The 18,835-nt window shown below is 39.9% G+C and overlaps 2 protein-coding genes across 5 annotated transcripts in view; one reads left to right on the top strand and one right to left on the bottom strand.

Moving 5' to 3' along the window:
• The window catches only part of DOP1A (DOP1 leucine zipper like protein A), a 133,367-nt gene extending 122,266 nt beyond the window's left edge, over positions 1-11,101 (top strand). For all 4 annotated transcript variants that reach the window (XM_077487325.1, XM_077487326.1, XM_077487324.1 and 1 more), the window contains 8 exons: positions 44-193; positions 1,317-1,378; positions 1,552-1,704; positions 2,937-3,073; positions 3,618-3,673; positions 3,759-3,923; positions 5,411-5,540; positions 10,506-11,101. In XM_077487325.1, the coding sequence (XP_077343451.1) occupies positions 44-193; positions 1,317-1,378; positions 1,552-1,704; positions 2,937-3,073; positions 3,618-3,673; positions 3,759-3,923; positions 5,411-5,540; positions 10,506-10,811 (1,159 nt within the window). In that variant the 3' untranslated portion in view covers positions 10,812-11,101. The remainder of the gene's footprint in view (positions 1-43; positions 194-1,316; positions 1,379-1,551; positions 1,705-2,936; positions 3,074-3,617; positions 3,674-3,758; positions 3,924-5,410; positions 5,541-10,505) is intronic.
• A 2,032-nt stretch (positions 11,102-13,133) lies between these two features.
• PGM3 (phosphoglucomutase 3) overlaps positions 13,134-18,835 on the bottom strand; it is a 48,217-nt gene continuing 42,515 nt past the window's right edge. The window contains exons 12-13 of the mRNA XM_077487321.1: positions 15,249-15,422; positions 13,134-13,438 (exon numbers count right to left, since the gene is read on the bottom strand). Coding sequence (XP_077343447.1) covers positions 13,349-13,438; positions 15,249-15,422 — 264 coding nt within the window. The 3' untranslated portion in view covers positions 13,134-13,348. The remainder of the gene's footprint in view (positions 13,439-15,248; positions 15,423-18,835) is intronic.

Here is an 18,835-nt window from a genome sequence, read left to right as displayed (position 1 = left end):
CTTGAATATGAACTATAGTAGAACTGTACTTTATTTATTCCAGTGCTCATAATGCTCCCAGTTACCGAGCCTGTGTACAGCTATTGAGTAGCCTGAGTGGCTATCAGTACACCAGGCGGACCTGGAAGAAGGAAGCATTTGACCTTTTCATGGATCACAACTTCTTTCAGATGGACAGTTCCTGCGTCAGTCAGTAAGACTCCTTTTAATTCTTCTGAACATTTACATGTAAAATGACTTAAGACACATTGAACCTCAGACTTAGATTCTTTATTTGTCTTGGAACTTATGCATTAAAAAAAAAAAAAGAAGCACATTTTGATTATAAAATTGCATGTATTCAAATGGGAGTATTATCCATGATGTGTGTGTGTGTGTGTATTTTTTTTTAAATGTTAGCGTGCAGAAAAATGAGGACAGGCTGACAATCCTGGTAAAGGTCAACTGCTGAATTCCCTTACACATACTGTTTAGGATTCAACTGTTGCACGTTTGATACTTTAGATTTGTACATACATTTGCATTCAGGACCCTCTAGTCCTTCCTGTATTGATTTGTATTGTAAGTGTAATGTCTGCCCTCGTGTTGTAAAGCGCTGCGCAAACTGTTGGCGCTATATAAATCCTGTATAATAATAATAATTAAAGGAGAAGTATGGTCTAAGCTATTTTTTTGCCCTACTTTTCCTGGGGATCATAGGAGTGCACTTTCTTCTGCACTCCTGTGACCAGATTAAGGCAACTGCAAGCGAGTCTGCTGATGTCGCTCAGCCTGTCCAGACTCTGGAGAGATCCCAATTTTAGTGTCTGGATCCACACAGATGCCTTGACCAGCAGCTAATGCAGTCTCTCAGCTTGCCACTGACAGCCTGATCCAGCTGCTCTTGCCCACTCCACAGGCCAGTGTTGCAGAGAGCCAGTGACGAACAGCCACAGGATCTCTGCTCATGGAAAAACTGAGCAATCGGTGACCTATGATCATTCAGTTCTCAGTCTTGGAGGCAGTGGGGGCAGATGCAGCATCAGATCAATGCTTAATCCACCTAGGTGAGTATGTAGGTTTTTGTTTTTTTTATTTTCAAACCCCATACTTCTCTTTTAACATCATAAGACTCTTCTAATTTCTCCACTGTTAGGATATTACAGGAACAAGTCCAAGACTTACATATTTTATTGCTTAGTTGAAAGCATACTTCCAGCACATGGCCATTATTTTTCTTATGAAGAGCATTTATTTGGCATAGTATGCATATGTTCTGTTTATCTGGTCTTCAATTGATGAATAAATAAGACAAAAATTTTCCATACATCTTGTAGCTGGAGGGCAATCATGGACCATCTGATGACACATGACAAAACCACATTTCGTGACCTAATGAGTAAGTTGTTTTCTCTTCCTTTCTTTCCAAGCTGTTTGTAGACTACAATTAGTCAGCTGTTCCATTTTTATTTGTAGTTGTCACCATCTGTCTATAACCGTAATTGAAATAGTTCTTATTAAGGTATATGCTGGCATACCTTCACTGTTCACACCACTACCATTGTATTGCAGCACGTGTGGCCGTTGCTCAGAGCAGTTCTCTTAGTCTGTTCACTAACAGAGATGCAGAGCTGGAGCAAAGAGCAATGCTGCTAAAGAGACTTGCCTTTGCTATCTTCAGCAGTGAGATTGATCAGTACCAGAAATTCCTGCCAGATATACAAGGTGAGACCTGCTGACTTATCTGTATCAAACTTTATTTTTTATATGTTACTGACTTGGAGATTTACTGCATATTGACTTTAATTCATTAATATTCAGTTATACTCTGAATGCAAAACAGCAGATTGGGCAATTTGGCCTTACTGTAGGTCGATCGTATGCTTGTAAACCTGATTATGTGCAATCTGATTGAACAATACCGTTTAGATTTACTGTCAATTATTTAATACAAGTTTACCCGACTGAATTTAAATTGAATGGAATGTTTAGATACTGTAGGTCATCGCATCTTGTTTTTGGTAAATCTAAAGGAGATATCTCAGAGGTTACACTATCAAATTGTAACTTGTGTCGTCAGTTTAAGAGTTAACGTGTTGCAAAATGTGAAACATTCATTTTTTATTTTTTATTTATTTTTTTTATTTTTTTTGCTCCTTGAGCTAAATGTGCGTTTTGTGTAGAAGGCAAATAGTGGTCACTGTGACCTGATACTTGGAAACTAGTCATTGCTTGCCCAGATTTCCAGTGCTGTACTTGCAGTACCTAATTAACTCTGCTATTGATATTTGTATTGGTCATTCTTTATCTACAGGCCCATTGTTAATGTAGGTTGATAACAGAGGGGTATCTGCACTTTTTTCATACTCTAAGCCAGGGATATGCAATTAGCGGAACTCCAGCTGTTGCAGAACTACAAGTCCCATGAGGCATAGCAAGACTCTGACAGCCACAACCATGACACCCAGAGGCAGAGGTATGATGGGACTTGTAGGTCTGCTAATTGCATATCCCTGCTCTAAGCTAAAGAGAAACATGAAGGCATCGGAAATCTAGGCTTTTGTTATTATTTTAAAAGCAGCCATTATAATCTATTTTCATTTTACTAGTTTGGTACAAGAATAGAACCCCTGTGTCCCCACTGGGGAAATGTATCCTTTTATTTTTGCTGGTGGCCATTGTCACTGGGGCCGAATGTCATGTAAAATCCAAAAATGTATAGATGTTACCATAACCCAACACAAGGGTTGTCACTGGAACAGGTGTCCCCTATAGACAACAGTCAAAGTGGGGATTTCCTCTCTCCTGTAGTCCACAGGATGTAAAATATCCCCAGTGTTTTTACTGTAATATTGTAGGGGGCCTAGATTACATTTTTTAGAGTATAACAAATGAACTTGGTACATGAATGTCTGTTTTTCAATGAACAATCAGTCTTGTGTGTCTTTGCTTTTAAGAGAGGCTGGTGGAGAGCTTGCGGCTGCCCCAGGTGCCCACCCTTCATTCCCAGGTGTTCCTGTTTTTTCGGGTATTGCTCCTGAGAATGTCTCCTCAGCACCTCACCTCCTTATGGCCAACCATGATCACTGAACTGGTGGGTACCCGGTGTTTATCTGTCCTTTACTTCTTTGATGTCCTTCTTGTCAAGACTACAAAGAATCTCACCTAAGGGCAGGTGAAATGATGTAGTTTGACGTAAAGACAAAAACCCTTTCTCTTTGCATTGCACCTCTTATGATCACAGTACGTTTGTTTTATAAGGGCTCTTTCACACTGCTTTTTTGGGTTGCAAAATGTATAAGAAATGTATTCCTTTAAAAATGAAACTCTTCACACCAGTGCGTTGCATTTTTAAAAATTCTGCATGCTGCATCATTATTGCGCATTTCAAAAGTACACCAAAAACACATCTCCCATTGATTTCTATAGAAAACAAACCAAAAATGCACTTGCAGTATGGTTGTTTTTTTTTTGGGGATCACATTTCCAAGTTGCACAGGTGTATGATTGGAGTCAGGAGATCAGAAGATACAGCAAAAACATGTATGCATTTTTACAGCGTTTTTTTTTTATTTTTATTTTTTTATTGGAGTAATATGAAAGGCCCCTAACAGTAATTCTTGATATCATTTTATCAGGTACAAGTTTTTCTGTTAATGGAGCAGGAACTTACTGCTGACGAAGACATAAGCAGGTATGTTCCTATATTTCTTTTCAATAGTTTTCAGTGCTCTGCATAATGGCTTACCAATAACTATTATCCTTTTCTTCTCCTGTAGAACATCTGGACCATCCGTTGCTGCTCTGGAGACAACATACACTGGTGGAAATGGCTTTTCAACATCCTATAACAGTCAGCGCTGGCTAAACCTCTATCTGTCAGCTTGTAAATTCCTGGATCTAGCCCTGGCACTACCCTCTGATAATTTACCCCAGTTTCAGATGTAAGTTGGGCACTGTTTTATTCATGTTTGCAGTTACAGTTGAACAGTGTGTTTTGTATTCTGTTGAACATGTAAGTACATTGTATTATATTGTTACCACATAATTACTTTATTATTATTATTATTATTATTCTTTATTTAAAGTGGTTGTAAACCCAAGCATAAAAACCAGTGAAGTGACTGGCCTTAGGTGATATATATAATTAAACAAATCATCCTACAGAAGTTGTACTTGTACTTGTTTATCTGCAGTCTTCTCTTCTCTACAGCTGTTTAGAGTGCAGAATGTATACAGCTGGTCTGAGCTTTCAAAAAGCAGGGGGTAGAGAGTTGGAGGGAAGGGACACACTCCCCACTCCACACAGTGCAAAAGGAACAGAGTTGTGTGCCAGAGATCCCTCCAGTGTCACCTTTTTATTTCTTAGGATCAGAAGAGACCTTCTGATATCAGAAGAGCCAGAGAGCAGAAAGAAATAACACATAGTGCTCTGGACTGAGACAAGTACACGCTACAGAGCCAGCATCCTGTTGATTGCCGATCCTTCCCCTGATCTTCCTCTGCTATCATCTTATTAGCAGAGTGAAAAGTGAGAGGCAGAACAGCACTGGATGGGAACTGCTTCACCAGCTTGTTATGATGAAAAGTGAACTATGGCAGCTTCCTTTCCCACCCTCCTCCAGTACTGTGCTGTCTCTCACTCTTCGCTCTGCTGTACAGCCCTTGTAAAACAGGACAGTGCTACCTCCTTTGCATTGCAGTGTAAGGGGGATGATGTGAAGGAAGCAAAGGACACTACTCACTCCTGTGGGGGAGCGGAGAGGGTGAGAACACTATTGTGGGGGAGTGTGGAGAGAGGCAGAGTACATTACTTAGCTGTCTTTTTATTGGGAACTTGATAGTTTGTTTATTTTTGTAAAGGGCAATGCCCCTCTGGGGATCTTTTGATTTCCTCCATGTATACCTCAACCTTCTGAAAGGCTGCATACCACTGCTATGGAGGCATATGCTTTGTTCATATTTCATGTCAGAGTTTTACAACCACTTTAAAACGCACGTGTGAATATATTATTGTACATGACTTCAGCGCATTCTTTCATTATATGGACATTGCAGATCCATAATATAACAATCCAACAGCTGGTCATTATACACTGCACTATGACTATGGTAATACGGCTCAGAGTATACCCAGGGTATAAAAGTGGGCCTCCAAATTGTCGTGGTTTTAAACATTTCAAAAATACCCTTAGATAAATCCTACATTAATGATAGCTTTTAGCCAAGGATAGATCTGTGTTTATCTTTAGTATGTTCAACTTTTTTTTTTTTTTTTCACTTTTCTCCATAGAGTCTGCTGTGGGGGAGGGGGGTTGTTCCAAGCATCTAAATGTTTTTTAATAATAGTGATATCTTTTATTGTACAAATTTGTCCTGTTTTCAAATTCATTGCATGACATGTAATAGAATATCTTGCTCTGCACTTTAGGTATCGCTGGGCATTTATTCCAGAAGCCTCAGATGACTCGGGTTTAGAGGTACGACGGCAAGGAACACATCAAAGGGAATTCAAACCATACGTTGTACGGCTAGCAAAACTCTTAAGGAAAAGAGCCAAGGTATAAATACTGAACATAATTTATCATTAAAATGTATGTAAATACTGACAATTAAATTCTTGAAGAAGTGCAAATCGTACCTCTTTGATTTTTTTTTTTTAAATCTTATGAGCTGATAACTTTCTGTACACAAGAGGGCGCTATGGAGATGGGGGAAGTTGAGGAGAAGTCTATGCCCTTGTACACACGGTCGGAGATTCCGACGGAATGTGTCCTATCGGACCGTTTTGTCGGATATTCCGACTGTGTGTGGTCTCCATCGGACTGTTTCCGTCGGAATATCCAACGGACCAACTTTTCCAACTTTCCGGTAAAATTTTCCGACAAAATGCTCCTATCGGACATACTCCGATCATGTGTAGCCTAGACCAAAGCTATTGGCTACTAGCCTGAACGTAGTCCCATCCTAACGAAATAATGTCATCACGTTATGTACAATCGGATTTTCCGACAACTTTGTCCGACCGTGTGTATGCAACAGTTTTGGTTGTCAGAATGTCCGACCGTGTGTACAAGGGCTAAGACTTTTGTAATCAATCAGAAATCAAGTAGACAGGACTGCCATCAAATGCTTAGGAATTCAGAGCTGCGTTGTCATGTCAAAGAGGAAGGTGCACCTCAGCCATTCTATTTCTGTACTTGCAGGATGTTTAAAGAAGTAAAGCATGAGGAAATGTTGCATGTATTGCAGATATTTTCTGTCTTCGGATACACTTTAACTTGCACAAACAGTAGAACTGAAGCAAAAAAGTGATATTCACCTACCCAATGCCCACATTTCGGCAGGTGAGGCCATGTGGATATAAAAAGTCTACATACCCCTGTTAAAATGTCAGGTTTCTGTGATGTAAAAAAATGAGGCAAAGATAAATCATTTCAGAACTTTTTCCAGCTTTAATGTGACCTATAAACTGTTCAATTGAAAAACAAACTGAAATCTTTTAGGTGGAGGGAAGTAAAAGTAAAATAATATGGTTACATAAGTGGGCACGCCCTAAAACTCATACCCAAAAGGTAATAAAATCAAAAAGGTGCTTCAACAAAGTATTAGTTTATCAGCATGGCACATCTTGACTTGCAAATATTTGCAGACTCTTCTTTGCAAAAAGACTCCAAATCTGTCAGATTAAGGACATCTCCTGTGCACAGCCCTCTTCAGATCACCCCACAGATTTTTGGATCGGATTCAGGTCTGGTCTCTGGCTGGGCTATGCCAAAATTTTAATCTTCTTCTGATGATGCCATTCCTTTGTCAATTTGGATGTATGCTTTGGCTCATTGTCATGTTGAAAGATGAAGTTCCTCTTCAGCTTTCTAGCAGAAGTGTGAAGGTTTTTTTTTCCCAACATTGATTGGTATTTGGAACTGTTCATAATTCCCTCTACTTTGACTAATGCCCCTGTTCCAGCTGAATAAAAACAGCCCCAAAGCATAATGCTGTCACCACCATGCTTCACTGTGGGTATGGTGTTTTTAGTAATGTAACGTGCTGCTTTTGCACCAAATATATCTTTTGGAATTATGGCGAAAAAGTTCAACCTTCGTTTCATCAGATCATAACACATTTTCCCCATATGCTTTTGGGAAACTTCAGATGGGTTTTTGCAAAATTTAGCCAGGCTTGGATGTTTTTCTGCATAAGAAAAGGCTTCCCTCTTGCCACTCTACCCCATACCTATGAAGAATATGTATTGTTGTCACATGTACTACACAGCCAGTACTTACCAGATATTCCTGTAGCTCCTTTAATGTTGCTGTAGGCCTCTTGGCAGCCTCCCTGACCAGTTTTCTTCTCAAATTTTGGAGAGACATCCAGTTCTTGGTAATGTCACCGTTGTGCCATATTTTCTCCACCGAGTTCCATGGTATATATCTAATGCCTTGGAAATTCTTTTGTACCCTTAACCTTTTACCAATGAGATCCCTCTGATGCTTTGGAAGCTCTCCGTAGACCATGGCTTTTGCTGTAGGATGCAACTAAGAAAATGTCAGGAAAGACCTACTAGAACAGCTAAACTTTATTTGTGGTTAATCAGAAGCACTTTAAATGATGGCAGGTGTGTACTGACTCCTATTTAAGATGAGTTTGAATGCGATTAATTATGAACACAACTACATCTCCAGTTATAAGAGGGTGTGCACACTGAGGCAACCACATTACTTTATTTCTTTTTCTATTTTTCCACCCTTGTTTTATAACAGAGTTGTACAGTTTATAGGTCACATTAAAAGGTGGAAAATTTCTGAAAAGACTTCATCTTTGTCTCGCCTTTTTTTTTTTTTACATCACAGAAATCTGACATTTTAACTAGGGTGTGTAGACTTTTTATATCCACTGTACATCATCAACTGAGGACAACGTGCTGGGCTTAATAATCAATAGAAAACATCAGTGGCATGTAATGCAAAATATTTCACAAATCACTATATTGATCCAATCATTTTACCATGGAACTGCATAGCAAGCAATTTATTGCTAAGAAAGAACATTCTTTGATAACTGTTCAGTCAAATTACCATTGAGCAGAAAAACACTACACTGTCCAGTTCCTCAAAATTACTAACAGTCTTGAGCACGATACTATAGAGTTCTCACTGTGGTTCCTTATATGATCACCATGCTTAGCCAGTGATGGGGATCAAAGTCAAGCTGTGCACTTTGAAAGCACACAGATTAGGGCCCAAGCTACAGGTAGCAGTCTCAGGTGCTGTACAGATCAGGCACCACCCAATTGGTGATCATGTTCAATTAAGTCCCAACTCTAAGAAATTCATTTTTTTACTTCTACGTAGAGTAGGAAGGGTTTGGACCATGTTCCTAGTTCCATTTTCTTGAAACATATAGAGCTTTCTTTTGATATTATTTAATATCCACTGGGTTTTATTGTGATAAATTACAAAAAGACCAAAAATTTTAATAAGCACCACCTTTTTCTTTCGGTTAAAATTTTTATTTTTTTTTCTCTTCTTCACTGATCAGTGTAAATGTGCCCTTATACAGGAAAGCTGGTTATTGGCTTTCCTTTACTCAGACAGTGACTGCACTGAGGAAAAGAAATGGCAATAAATGGAATTTGTTTACATGTTTTCTTTGGTTCTTTGCCCTGATCTGCAATCCGAGGGACACAGCTCGCCACCAATTGCCGTGCTGCAAGCCAAGAATGGGAGGACATCATGTGATGTCCTCCCAGAACAAGAGTGGTCTCACCCAGCCTTCATTGTATAATGGACTGGGCAGGAACCGGTTACTCACTTGCCAATGTTAGAACTTACATATACGGTGGTAAGGTGGCTCTGCAGCACTGATCGCGTACCTAGTACATTATCTGATACTACCAGGTAGGATGCATTCTGCCAGTGGCCCGCTCCCTCTGATTATAAAAACAGTGGGGAGCTGATCTGTGGGTACCATGGAATTGATGTCCTCTGGTACCCACCAATCTTTAGGCAGAGAGCCAGAATGGCAGTTGTTAACAAGGCAAATCACTATTCTGACAGGGGGAAAGGCATGGATCCTGTGTCTGCAAAGTAGGAACTAGGATCCGTATCTTCCTAGTAAAAGCACAGTACACCAACACTGGCTAGGAACTACTTTACAAACTGACCGATTTTTTTTTTTTTTTTTTTTTATCATCTTTACTAGTAGGCACCATAACCTTTGTGTAAACTAATGAATAGATGCTTACTAACAAATTTAACCATAAATGTGTAGCAGAATAGACTATTGGCCTAAATTTATGAAGTAGATTTTTTTTTTTTTATTGGGTGTATTTTATAGCAGAAAGTAAAAGTTTTGTTTTTAGCACACAAATAAAAACCGCAGAGGTAATCAAATACCACCAAAAGTAAGCTCTTTGTAGGTGGGGGAGAGAGGAAAAAAGGTCAATTTTATTTGGTTACAGTGGTGCATGAGGCACAATTTTGAGTTAAGCAACACCGTACCATATTGCAAAAAAAAATAAAATGGCCTGGTCACGAAGGGGGTGGGGGTACATCTTTTGGAGGTCAAGTGGTTGTAAACCTCACACCTGAAATATGAAAAAGGCATAGCCCTCTATATAGTGTCTCTCAATCCAGAACATTGTCATTTCTTTCTGCACGAGTCACTGTGGACAAGTTTTCCTAAAACGAACTACTACGGCACTCTACAGTATAGTTCGTTCTCATCTTGTGTCCGCTTGCCCATATGGGAAGACAGATACACTGGCAGATCTGCTGATCACTGGTGCAATGCTTTACAGCGAGGGTACCAAATTAAAATTTAGAGCTCTGGTTGGTAACATTTTCCTTTCTGTGGAGGGCTGAAACCTTTTTTCTATGAATCAGGTCTTTCACGTCACATTGGAGGCCCCCTTGCATCACAAACTCTTTATAAAAACAGTTTGCCAATAATAACAGCTCGCTCCCCCCCCACATTAACTCAGTGTTGTTGGGCATGCTCATCTGCTGCCCTCCTCCTTGCTGTGGGTTCAGCAGAAGATAAGGAGGAGGGAATAGAGAGAACTATCAATAAATATGGGTCCTACTTGCTGTGAGTTCAGCAGCTGACGTGTCCCCTCTAGACCTACCATTGTTCATGCCCACTGCTGTGATAATAGCGGCAGGTCCAGGATCGCCCCACCCTCTGAGGCAGTGATCCTTAAAAGCTGCAAGAGGAGTCTGCTCAGGCTGCGATTTGGCCTGAACCGTCACTCGGTCTGTCATTTAGTGACACCTGCTTTACAGGCTCCAAAAATTAATGCACATTTTTTTTTTTCCAAAAACTGAATGTACCTTTTGTAGTAAAAGATATGGTATAATGTCTAAAGTGGTGTTAAAGAATGGTTTCCTTTTCCAGCTCTCCAATTGCATGTTTGTTGTTCAAACACTATAAATAAGTCTAGAAACGTTGGTAATTATTAACAGATATTGATGTCTGTTAATGTGATGTTGGCTCATATTGTTTTTTTTGTTGTTGTGACCCAGAAAAACCCAGAAGAGGACATCTCAGGGAGAATATTAGATTGGGACCCAGGACACCTCCTGCTTACAGTTTCCACCATTCGCAGTATGGAACAGCTTCTGCCTTTTTTCAATGTACTCAGTCAAGTCTTCAATAGTAAAGTCACAAGCAGATGTGTTGGAGACTCAGGGAGCCCAGTCCTTTATCAGAACTCCTTTACAAACAAGGATATTAAACTGGAAAACCAGAAAATGTTCTGTAGTAAAGCCAGGCAAAGAATTGAGGAGATGCTGGAGAGGGATTTTCTAGAAGGAGTTCTTAAGAGCTGATCCATCCGTTCTGCAACTTTGATGCACCACTCACTCCTAATGTCACTGACGTTCCTTATACACAGTTGTGTGGGGACTTTTTAAAAAAAAAAAAAACTCTGTATTATAGTAACAAGCTTCTTACTTATGATTTGATTGTATTTAATTTAAATATTTTTATTTGTAAATACAAGTGAGGATTCTGGATGTGACCCAATACATATGTATCTTACATTAAAGAACATAAAATTTGTCCTATGTTGTTGTTTGCGCTAACAAAATATTGCAAATATAGATTTGACATTTTTTCACTTTGGACTATTTCTTTTATTATATTTGTGTCTACAATTATGTGCCAAACTAGTGCTGCTTAGGAGTTTAGTCATAACTACTGTATTCTAAAAATAAAGGGCTATGTGACATAGTAAATTACTGGAAACCAGCAAACCCCCCCTTTTTTTGTAAATGAAGACATGTTTCTTCTCCAGCAACAGTCGTATATTTTGTATGTAGCCATTTACATCTTAGAAATTAGATTTAGGCATCTGTGGCTACCTAGGCATCAGTTCTTGGTGGAACGTGGTTTGGAAACAGGATTAAAAGAAATGTACAGTGTTTATAAATTTCTTTGTTATGTCCAGATATATGAAATAAATTTGTAACATGAAGGTAGACTTTTTGACCAATGTACATGATCTTGGTAAGTGACTTTCTTGAAGCCAAAATGATCCACATAACAGCCAAGGAAACTAGCATTTTCAGAAGCAAAGCTCAGATCATAGCTTATCTACCCTTTGGTCACCTGCTTTTAGAAGATAAAGATCTCTCTCCAAAAGGCTCTACATCAATGGCAATTAATTTGGTAAACCAAAAGCCTCATCCGTGGGAGATATAGGGTCTACTTTAACTACAGGATCACTCGATTGCACATTACAGGCATTGGGTACCCCTCAGAGGATACCAGGTCTACACCCATGAAAGTATGAATTGGGGTCATCCATAGCAGTGGCACTGTCCCTTCTGTAAACAGAGGGGAAATGTTGCAACTAGGCCTAAAGTGCAAGGCTTGAGTTCAGGTACCCACAAATCCATGGAACTGCTGAGGGTCAATTAGCCTAAAGGGGACAGGTCACTGTAGCCACCCAAAAGTAACAAAGCAGAGTTCCATGTGGCTCTCTGCAAAGCAGGACACTTCCTCTGCACTAAATGGTAGGAAAACGTGCAGACAATACTCCACCCAGCCGCTAACACTGATAAAACCAGCAGTAGCAGAAAATTTGACAGATACCCCCCTGGGTTCAATAAGACAAGTAGCTCCCAGTGCTCAGCATGATCCACCTACTAAACAGAGTGGGCAAGCACTGAAGCAATGATACAACTCTGAACTAGGAAAGCACTCCATGGAGTATTTTCCCAAACATTTCATATTAAGTTAGCCAAATGGAAACTGGTGCCTGAATGTCACATTCCACACTAGACCTGCAATGGTCAGATATAAGTGCTCAAAAGTCAAGCTAAGGAAAGGCTGATCTGTATAGCTGCCATGTAGAGACCAGCTCAAGCAGCAGGCGTTTTAGGTTAATGGAGAGGGGGGGGGGAAGGCACTTTTTAGCTCTAAGAGCTGAAAAAAGATGTCCGGTCTCTAAGGCCACAAGCGAAAAAATTACACACACACACAGTGGGGATAAAGTATTCAGACCCCCTTACATTTTTCACTCTCTGTTATATTGCAGCCATTTTCTAAAATCATTTAAGTTAATTTTCTCCTCCATTAAATGTACACACAGCACCCCATATTGACAGAAAAACACAATTGTTGACATTTTTTGCAGGTTTATTAAAAAAGAAAAATTGAAATATCAGTCCCTCCATGGATGAGAAAGAAGACATTACAGTCGCATCAGTGTTTGACCCTCACAGATAAGGAATGTCATTCATCATATTTGTTGGGGCCTGGATATTAATGGGGAAAGGGGGTTATGAGACAATAAAATCACGTTTTATTATATTTGATTAATTTTTTTTAAGTTTTCTAAATGGGGGATCTGGATCAGTTCCAAGGAACTAGATCCAGACCCCTCAGTCTTGCAGCAATGGATAACAGTGAGCATTAGATCACTAATCTAAGTAAACGGTATCAGTTCTGCTTTATCTAAATACGCATTCAGTTGTGACAAGATGTGCTGATGAAATCACAGGCGACAGAATTTCACCTTTAAACCAAAGCCTTTTTTGTCGGGTGATATAGTGTGCTCTATAGCAGGTTCTAAAACCCAGGAGCTGATGGTTGCATTGCATAAAAAGCCAAATAAAAAATAAAAAATAAAAACGCAAGACTGAAAATTGGTTATAAAGTAGTGTATTGCATGTAAAATATTTCATTTTGAAAGATATAAAGGCACCATATCAGAAAAAAAAAACACATTAATAATGCATAATATAGAGTAATACATACATTTCACTAGTAATGTAAACATTTTAATTTCCAGCAGATTCCACTTCCCAGAAATATAGTACTTTAACTAGGATACCGCCATAAGTCATTATTCATAGATGTTTCATCCTAAAGGCATTGGCTGCTCTCCAACTCCTCCAGCAAGGAAAAACACCGCTAAGCAGACCTCATGTGCCAAGGAATCAGCATTTTCCTGTCAGTCAAATAGAGAAAAACAGCAAGTATAGTAATACTAGCAGTGACACAAAATGGAGATTCTTATTCCAGTTGGAATAACCGTTTGGCATAACTGCAGCCTTGTTTGAGATAAGCAAAGCATTTCCACACATCTTCATTGTTTCTACAGTCACTCACACATACAGCAGTGGCCAAAAGTTTTGAGAATGAAAAATTAATTTTCACAAAGTCTACTTCCTCAGATTTTATGATGGTAATTTGCATATACTCCAAAATATTATGAAGCGTGATCAGATGAATTGCAATTCATTGCAAAGTCCCTCTTTGCCATGAAAATGAACTTAATCCCTTTTTTCCCACTGCATTTGTGAAGGCGGCTTCAGTGCACCCACAAAAGTCCAGCAATTGCCAGGGCCTTCTCCCACGGTTCAGTCAGCTGTGGGAACGGGGCACTGCCACTGCGGAGCTTGTTTAGGAATAGCAGCAGGCAGGTCTGAGTGCATCTACATGCACCATGAGACACAGACTTTCGGAGGATGGCCTGGTGTCAAGAAGGGCAGCAAAAAAATCACTTCTTTCCAGGAAAAAACATCAGGAACAGACTGATATTCTGCAAAAGTTACAGGGATTGGACTGGAGTAAAGCAATTTTCTCTGATGAATCCTTACCGATTGGGGCTTCTGAAAAAACCTTGTCCAGAGAAGAAAAGGCAAGTGTTACCATCGGTTCTGTGTCATGCCAACAGTAAAGCATCTCTAGACCATTCATGTGTGGGGTTGCTTCTCAGGCACAATTGTGAGTGAGCCCACTCCTTTGGCTAAGAACACAGCCATGAATAAAGAATGGTACAAAAACAGCCTCCGAGAACAACTCCTCCCAACCCAAGAACAGTTTTGTGATGAATGCCTTTCCCAGCAAGATGGAGCACCTTGCCATAAGGCAAACGTGATAACTAGGTGGCTAGGGGAACACCACATCATGACCAGGAAACTCCCCAGACCTTAAACCCATTGAGAACTTTGTCAATCCCCAAGGAGGCGGATGAAAAATAAAAAAATTCTCACAAATTCAAAGCACGGATTATGCAAGAATGGGCTGTCATCATTTAGGATGTGGCCAAGAATTTGATTGACAGCATACTAGGGCGAATTGCAGAGGGTTTTTTTTTTTTGCTTTTTTTTTTAAATAAGGGTTAACACTGCACATATTGACTCTTTGCATAGACTTTTTTTTTTTTTTTTTGACAATTAAGAGCCTTTGACCCTTCTGAAATTCTTGTAATTAAATGTCAGTATACCATAGTAACATCTGGCAAAAGATCTAAAAACACAGCAGCAGCATACTTTGTGAAAATTAATATTTGTGTCAGTCTCAAAACTTTTGGCCATGGCTGTACACTGCAGACGGGCCAAGCACAGAGATGGTTGAATTCACCTGGAAGTCTATGCTTATAGAGAAGTCCCTAAAGTGAACTTGTCCTGGCATACAAGATGCGTGGTAACACTGCTAAAATGCAGATAGTGTGTGGGCCTGCAAGTACTTGTGTTGCCTGGGATCCAAGGGACTTGACTGAAGACTCGGGATTAATTTAAAAACAGATACAAGCACCAAATGGAGCAAGCTTTTCAGCATTGTTGCCTTATATACGTTTTAGGCCAGGTTATATTCACTTTAAGATTGAGAGCTCCTTGTAAATAAGGCTAATTGGTACCGGTTACCAATAGCACAGCTTTAATCCAAGTAATGGTGCTGGTGTTATGTCGTACACTTTTAGTACAGAAGTCATGAAATACACACAAAAGAGTGAATTGGCAGTAACATCTTACCTGAGTGTCTGCCTCTGCATAAATGCGTACTACATCCTCTGTTCCTGAAGGACGAACAAATGATCTGGCCATATTATAAGTCTTGACAAGTTCATCTATTTTCTCTTGAAGTCCTGGAGGTGTTACAGTACGCGTCTCTGCATCAGTCGTTTCAATTACCTTTCTATCAGCAACCTATAAAAAGCACAAAAAGACCCAATTTTAGGAATGTTGGAGAGGCTCATATCCAGAAGAATGAAAACATGCTGGTTTAGGAACAGCAAGATCTTTATTGAACCCAACATCTATGATCCCTAGAAAATTAACATGCTTTATCTGTATGCTCAAACTAGTTTTCCCCAAGGCAAGTCATTTACAATCTCTCAGCAATAGCTGCCCCATGAACCCCTTAATAGAGAAATACACACTTTCAAAACACAAGTACAATGCTGCAATAATTAACACATGTACCACCATACACCATCAGCAGTAGAAATTATCCAAATTTGTAAGGTGCCCACTAAAAGGACACAGGAAGTCTTGTACTTTTGTGATGCCCAAAACCAATTTGACTGAGGGGGTGGGTAATCGCAACAGGCTCAATATGAACAAAAAAAATGAAAGCTGAGCACTGCATGTAGCTCAAGAGCCATCTTTGGGACCGTACACCCAAAGCTGGCCACAACCTCCAACTTAAAAAAAAACATGGGAAAGGAAGGCCAAGTTGTAGCCTAGAAGTGGGATTTTTGATGCTGGGAGATCAGCACACAGACAACGGTGAGCTTATTAATTCAGCCAAGTGAACCTGGCCAAAAGCAAAAAAGCTCCTTATACAACCCAGGTTGCAAACCATACTGACTCATCTGCTCAAACCACCAACCACTGCACATGGCGAGAACCATACAGGAGATCAGAATGAAAAGTGCCCACAAGACAAATCCAGCAGATTCGTCATTACACATGCCACAGATCCTGCACTCAGGCTCACTGACAGTCACAGACCCTTTGGGTTATCTTATGGTGGTCTCCAGCAAGGAGATAGGAATCCTGGTCTCCTCACTTAGATCAGACCTCAATTCAATGACACAATGAATGGAGGGGAATTACATGACATGGATGCTAGGGAATATGCCTTACAAACCTCAAAAGCAACAGTGGAATCCCAATCATCTGCACTGGAGACCTTGCATTTCCATGCTCTCATACAACTCAGGTGAAAATTGTAGATGTCTGATGGTAATTATGACAGCACTGCTAGACATAGACCCCTCTTCTAACATCTGGCATAGATAGGGTCCATAGAGTTACAGGACCAACAAACCCTGCAAAAAGATTGTCCAAAATACATTTATTGCTGTCCTTGGATTTTTTTATTTTTTTTTTTGGGGGGGGGGGAGGGGTTGAAAGAAGTGATGCTGAAGGTATGATAGAAAAAAAAAAAAAAAAAATGTAGTTTGGAGAGATGGTAGAGTTCTTTCCCTGCTTCAATGCATCAGGGAGTCTAAAACATAAAAACATTGGGGGTCACCTATTCCACAACCAGGTTAAAAAGGTGTACCTCAGTTCAATCTACACTTGCCTGACCAGCTTCCTGCATTATTTTCCTTCCTCAGCATAGATGAGGTGCCCCCGGCTAACTCCAATCCTTCACCCTGGCAGCCATCGCTACCACAAGGCCAGAGACGCCAACACTTCCAATCATTGATGGAGTAAATGAAGAGCCCTGCTTCCACTGAGGCTTAACACTACTCTACCTAACAGCGCTGACAATTTACAATGAATACAGTTGCAAAAAAAAAGTGAACCCTTTTGGAATGATGGATTTCTGCACAAATTGGTAATAAAATGTGATCGGATCTTCATTTACACCACCACAAAGAATTAAATGTTACCATGTTTTTATTGAACACACCATGTCAACATTCACAGTGCAGGTGGAAAAAGTATGTGAACCCTTTGATTTAATAACTGATTGAACCTCCTTTGGCAGCAATAACTTCTACAACTACAGGAAACATTTGGTTGATCAGACGTGCACAACGGTCAGGAGTAATTCTTGACCATTCCTCTACAGAACTGTTTCAGTTTAGCAATATTCTTGGGATGTCTGGTGCGAAACGCTTTCTTGAGGTCATGCCACAGCATTTCAAATAGGGTTGAGGTCAGGACTCTGACTGGGCCACTCTAGAAGGCGTATTCTCTTTGGTTTAAGCCATTCTGTTGATTTACTTCTATGCTTTGGGTCATTGTCCTGTTGCAACACCCATCTTCTGTTGAACTTCAGCTGGTGGACAGATGGCCTAAAGTTCTCCTGCAAAATATCTTGATAAAAAAAGTTTTCCTTCGATGATAGCAATCTGTCCAGGCCCTGACGCAGACCCCCATACTTCAGTTGGGATGAGGTTTTCATGTTGGTGTGCTGTGCCTCTTTCTCCACACATAATGTTGTGCGTTTCTTCCAAACAACTCAACTTTGGTTTCATCTGTCCACAGAATATTTTGCCAGTACTGCTGTGTAACATCCAGGTGCTATTGTGCAAACTAAACAGGCAGCATTTTTTTTTTTTTTTTTGGACAGCAGTAACTTCCTCTGTGGTATCTTCCCATGAAATGTATTCTTTAGTGTTTTACATATCGTAGATTTGCAAACAGGGATGTTAGCATATGCCAGAGACTTTTGTAAGTCTTTAGCTGACACTCTAGGATTCTTCTTCACCTCATTGAGCAGTCTGCGCTGTGCTCTTGCAGTAGCAGCAGTGCTGAATGTTCTCCATTTATAGACAATTTTTCTTACTGTGGACTGATGAACAGAAAGGCTTTTGGAGATACTTTTATAACCCTTTCCAGCTTTATGAAAGTCAAGAATTCTTAATTGCAGGTCTTCTGAGAGCTCTTTTGTGCGAGGCATCATTCACATCAGACAATGCTTGTTGTGAAAAGCAAACCCAGAACTGATGTGGTTTTTTTTTTGTAGGGCAGGGCAGCTGTAACCAACACCTCCAATCTCATTGGACTCCAGTTGGCTGACACTTCGCTCAAATTGGCTCTTGGAGATCTCAGTCTAGGGGTTCACATACGTTTTCCACCTGCACTGTGAATGTTTACATGGTGTGTTCAATAAAAACATGGTAACATTTAATTCTTTTGTGTTTTATTAGTTTAAGCAGACTGATTGTCTATTGTTGGGACTTAGATGAAGATCGGATCACATTTCATGACCGATTTGTGCAGAAATCCATACTTTTTTTGCAACTGTATAAGTAAACCTGTTTCCACACAAGAGCTCCATTCATGAAAAGCTTTCCATGGTTTTCAGTAATCTAGACAAAAAAAAAAAAAAAAAAAAAAAGCACTCAGCTTTTCCTCCCAAGAGACTCATTTCAAATTCGGTAAACTCCTGAAGCTTACAAATGTTACTTATGCTCATCATGGAACCTCGCTGGATTCCGAAGCCAAGTCAATAAGCAAGGCCAAAGATATTGCAAGTACTTTGGATTTGAACCCGTTAAGGCACACTTGACATTTCCTGTAAACGCCTCACATGTCTACTACTCATATCTTTGCCACATTTAAGAAGATTCTTAACACTGAGCAATGGCTGATATCTG

Source organism: Lithobates pipiens, unplaced genomic scaffold, assembly GCF_037356315.1.
Source record: "Lithobates pipiens isolate NorthernLeopardFrog02 unplaced genomic scaffold, aLitPip1_a1.2 Scaffold_18, whole genome shotgun sequence".
NCBI lineage: Eukaryota > Metazoa > Chordata > Amphibia > Anura > Ranidae > Lithobates > Lithobates pipiens.
The sequence above is the reverse complement of the archived record's forward strand: the minus strand, read 5'-3'. Positions and strand labels throughout refer to the sequence as shown.